This window comes from Schistocerca americana, chromosome 4, assembly GCF_021461395.2.
Source record: "Schistocerca americana isolate TAMUIC-IGC-003095 chromosome 4, iqSchAmer2.1, whole genome shotgun sequence".
In the NCBI taxonomy this organism is placed as follows: domain Eukaryota; kingdom Metazoa; phylum Arthropoda; class Insecta; order Orthoptera; family Acrididae; genus Schistocerca; species Schistocerca americana.
The window spans coordinates 792908620-792912431 of record NC_060122.1 but is presented as its reverse complement, the minus strand read 5'-3'; the positions used below and the strand labels follow the sequence as shown (position 1 = coordinate 792912431).

Sequence of the window (3812 nt, the reverse complement as noted above, 5' to 3'; positions counted from 1 at the left end):
ATAAGGCCTAGGTATTTGTTTTGAGGGCGATTCAGTTCATTACTCACGTTGCATAGATCTGTTTATTATTTTCCTATTTTAAAGCTTGTGTCATTCTCTTCCTTAGTCATAAAAATTCACGTGTTTATCTTGTTCATTCTGAAAATCGCTCGCTGCTGTGTAATTTAAATGTATGTGTTATCTCTTTGCTTTCCTCTTTGCTGCCAGCTTTTCCCTATATGTAATTGTGTGTTGTTTTCGTGTACATGGCCTTTCTTCCGGTTATATATCTGCATTATTTATTTATTTTCTATTGTGCTATTTTCTTTCTCCTTCCATACAAGCTAAGATTTTACTCAGTATAATATAATATTACAATACCGTCCATGACCAGTATGTACTTGTATATTCACTTTTATTATGTAGTACCAGCTTATCCCTCTATTGCCCAAATTATTATTCCCTGTAGAAAAAAATATTTATATGCACAGAATGTTAGAGAATAATGTATTTAACACATATAAGGTGAATTTTTGTTTTTGAAATAATTTATTTTTTTAAAAATAGTTCTGTGACTCTGAGGTCACAGTTGGCAGTTACATTTTTTGTTCAATCTTGTACAAACAATTTAGTATTTCTAATTCAAGACAAGAATGGAGCTGCATGTTACGGTAAAATTGGAAGTAAGTAAAGAATAATGAGATAACAATTAATTACAGATAAAAACATACGCAATACAATAATTTAAAAAATACAAACTTAAAAATTGATTTTAATGTCAGCAATTTTCTGGTTACTTTTAGTTTCTGACATGAACTACTGAGTATGAAAATCAAAAAAGTTAGAATTTGGTGTGAAGCAAAGATGCACTTTACAGTTTGTGCAAAACACTTTTGGTGCACCATTACATCCTGGTTTTTGCAGCCTCTTTTTTCTGAAAATTGAGGCCAGTGGCCAATTCCATCCTTCCTCACTTCTTTTTCAGGCAGTGGTTCTGCTGACCCAGTCTTCTTCTTCAACTGAATTGCAGTTTCCATTGATGAACTACTAGGTGTTCCCCTTTTTTTCTGTCCATCCTTTTCTGTTTGCAAAGACAAGCAGCAACAGTAGCTTTGAAGTCCAATAGGTTGAGCTGATCTCGTTTTCTCACGTTACACTCTGTACAACCTCTTCAGTATAGTAGCCAAGCATTGACTACAGTCAGATCAAGCAAGTGAAATACAATTCTGAAATACCATTTCTTCAACCGGATTTTGATGCGATACAATGCTATCAGTGAGTTCAACAGATCAACACCACCCATGCACTGATTGTAATAGTGAACAATACTCGGGCATTCAACATTTATTTTTTCTTTCTTTGTACGGTCCCATCTCTCCACTGTTGATGTTGAATGAGCACCAGCAAAAGTACTGAGCAAATGAACAGGCTTGTTATCATACCATTTTACTGCAAAGTAATGCCATCAATTTTAGACAAATGTTCCTCATAACTCCCTCGACCCTTCTTTTTCATGACTTTGTCAGAAGTGAACATACAGCCTTTGAGCCGATTAGGTCTCACAGTTCCTAAAGACTGAATAGCCATCTTTTCTAGTTCAACTTCTAACCGAACTCCTGTGAACCAATTATCAAAATACAGTTTGTGAAACATGTGTCTAGGTATTACAGAAGCCAATCTGAGAACAACATTTCCACTCACACCTACATCAGGTAAGGATGGGTCATGTTTCACTTTCCCTGAATATATCTCTAAATTATGTGCAATTCCATGTGAATCACACAAGACAAATGCTTTGTAACCCCATTTTTTAGGTTTATTTTTGACATAATTCTTCAAGGTGTGTCTTCCCTTGAAAGGAATCATCTGTTCATCCACTGACAATTTTACACTCATGGGAATTCTTCGAAAATTTTCAACCAATGGCTCCAGAAAGGGGCTGATCTTGTACAATGTGTCAGCTTGATCTATAGTTTCGTTATCATTGAAATGGAGTCCTAATTTTAGCTGCTCCCACCTATTGCGGCTCATTGCATCAGCAACAGCTGGAATCCGAGTAGTAGTTTTCCAATACATACGAGACGATGGAAGTCCATAAATGGACATGCACATACCACAACCAAAAAATTGTTCAATCTCATTTTTATCAGTGTTTATTGGTTTAGAAATGTCTTTCTGAATTGCATATAAGTTGGTTTGATCTACAGCATTTTCCACAATTTTATCGTCTAACAACTGGCTAAAATAGGTCATAGGTAGATGTGGTTCTTCCGGTGCACAAGGGAGACAACACTTCCATGGTTGAACAGGGCGAATAATACGATTGCTAGAACGTCTCCAATCATAATTGTCTTGAAATTATTATCACTCTCGCCTATAATTATGTCACCTTGACGCTTTTCTACTATCTCAATATCATCCTCACTATCTGAATCTAAGACAGAATCTTCTGATTCATACCCAGGAATAGTTCTAACTTCATATTCTTCACCTTTCTTACGTTTTCCATAAATCTTATTGGGCTCCATGACTCTGTAACAAAGTGAGGTTATGATTCCACTATTGCCCAACATGACTTCAGAGAAACGGACCCAAATTCGCTCATAGCACATGCAATATTTATAGGTACATGAAATGCAGTGTTTATAATGAAGAATGATACTAACATTTCTAACTAAGTATTTTTGTTTCTTGAAAATGACAATAGCATCACTGTAAATAATAGCTAAACTTGCACCAGCACAGGAAGACGAGAAATGACTGCAGTCCAACATTCAATGCTACCTACCAAAGATAATATTATTCTGATGCCAGTGCAAACAACCTAAATACAAAGCAGCCTTATTGTAACACTCAAGTCACACTTGTCAAGAAAGAAATAACGATCCTAATGCGAAATATAACGATAAAATTTGACGTGACTTCAGAGTCACGGTGGGCAGTATATTTTCTAAGCTACTATTTACAAGACTTGTGTACCGTTTTCTTTCCTGTTTTTGAATGACTTTCGAACTGTGTCTCATAGTAAGCGTGGTCTCAAAACTTCTAAACGTTCCGCGCACGACTGGACTGTAGGCGCGGGGAAAACTCTGCATTGTTGGTGAACATTATTCGTGATAGCTGCCATCGTGTAATATGAGTCACGTGTCGTCTGGACTCGACTGCGCATGCGCCTTCGTGCTTTGTATACACTCAGCTGATTGGACAGGGAAGGGGGAAGGTTTCTTCCCGGCTCGCTGCCCACAGCGCGGCCAATGCCCTCGTCTTGCCATGCTGCTATCGCGTGCTCATCAGCTGAGCGTTGGATTGCAACTTCAACCCGTGGTTTGTTGTTCGTCTCAAGCGAACAAACTCTGACCTTCGCGCTAATTTGTCTTTATTCCTCTCTGCTAAATAACTGAGTTAGACTACAAAAGAACCGTATGGTTTATTTTATAGTGTTAAGACTCGCAGTAACACATGTTTCATTAGGTGTGGTTAACTATGCGATTTTAAGCTGGCATATGCCCCCAGTTGGTTACTAGTTTCGATGTTTAACTGAAACTTCAGTTATGTTTTCTAGTTTAATGCATGTTTTTCAATAACTGACTGTCTCTTTCAATAACATATAACCTTTAATGAAAAGATTCCTTGATACCATTGTGGGGGTATAACCCGTTCACCTTGTCCGTTCATGTGTTACCTAACAGATAACATCCTGGGTGTGGTTTGTCTATTATAATGAAAGGGCCATCATACAACAACTGCCAATTTTAGTTTAATGCCTTAATTTTAGAGGATTCTGGGTGGGTACTTAATAGTACTTCCTGTCCAATGTTAAATTCTGTAACCTT

At 37.2% G+C, this 3812-nt stretch overlaps 1 protein-coding gene across 1 annotated transcript; it reads right to left on the bottom strand.

Moving 5' to 3' along the window:
- Positions 1–1425: 1425 nt before the first annotated feature.
- On the bottom strand, positions 1426–2232 carry LOC124613804 (piggyBac transposable element-derived protein 3-like). The gene has a single exon (XM_047142526.1). It carries the CDS (start codon positions 2230–2232, stop codon positions 1426–1428), a length of 807 nt encoding a protein of 268 aa, XP_046998482.1.
- Positions 2233–3812: the final 1580 nt, after the last annotated feature.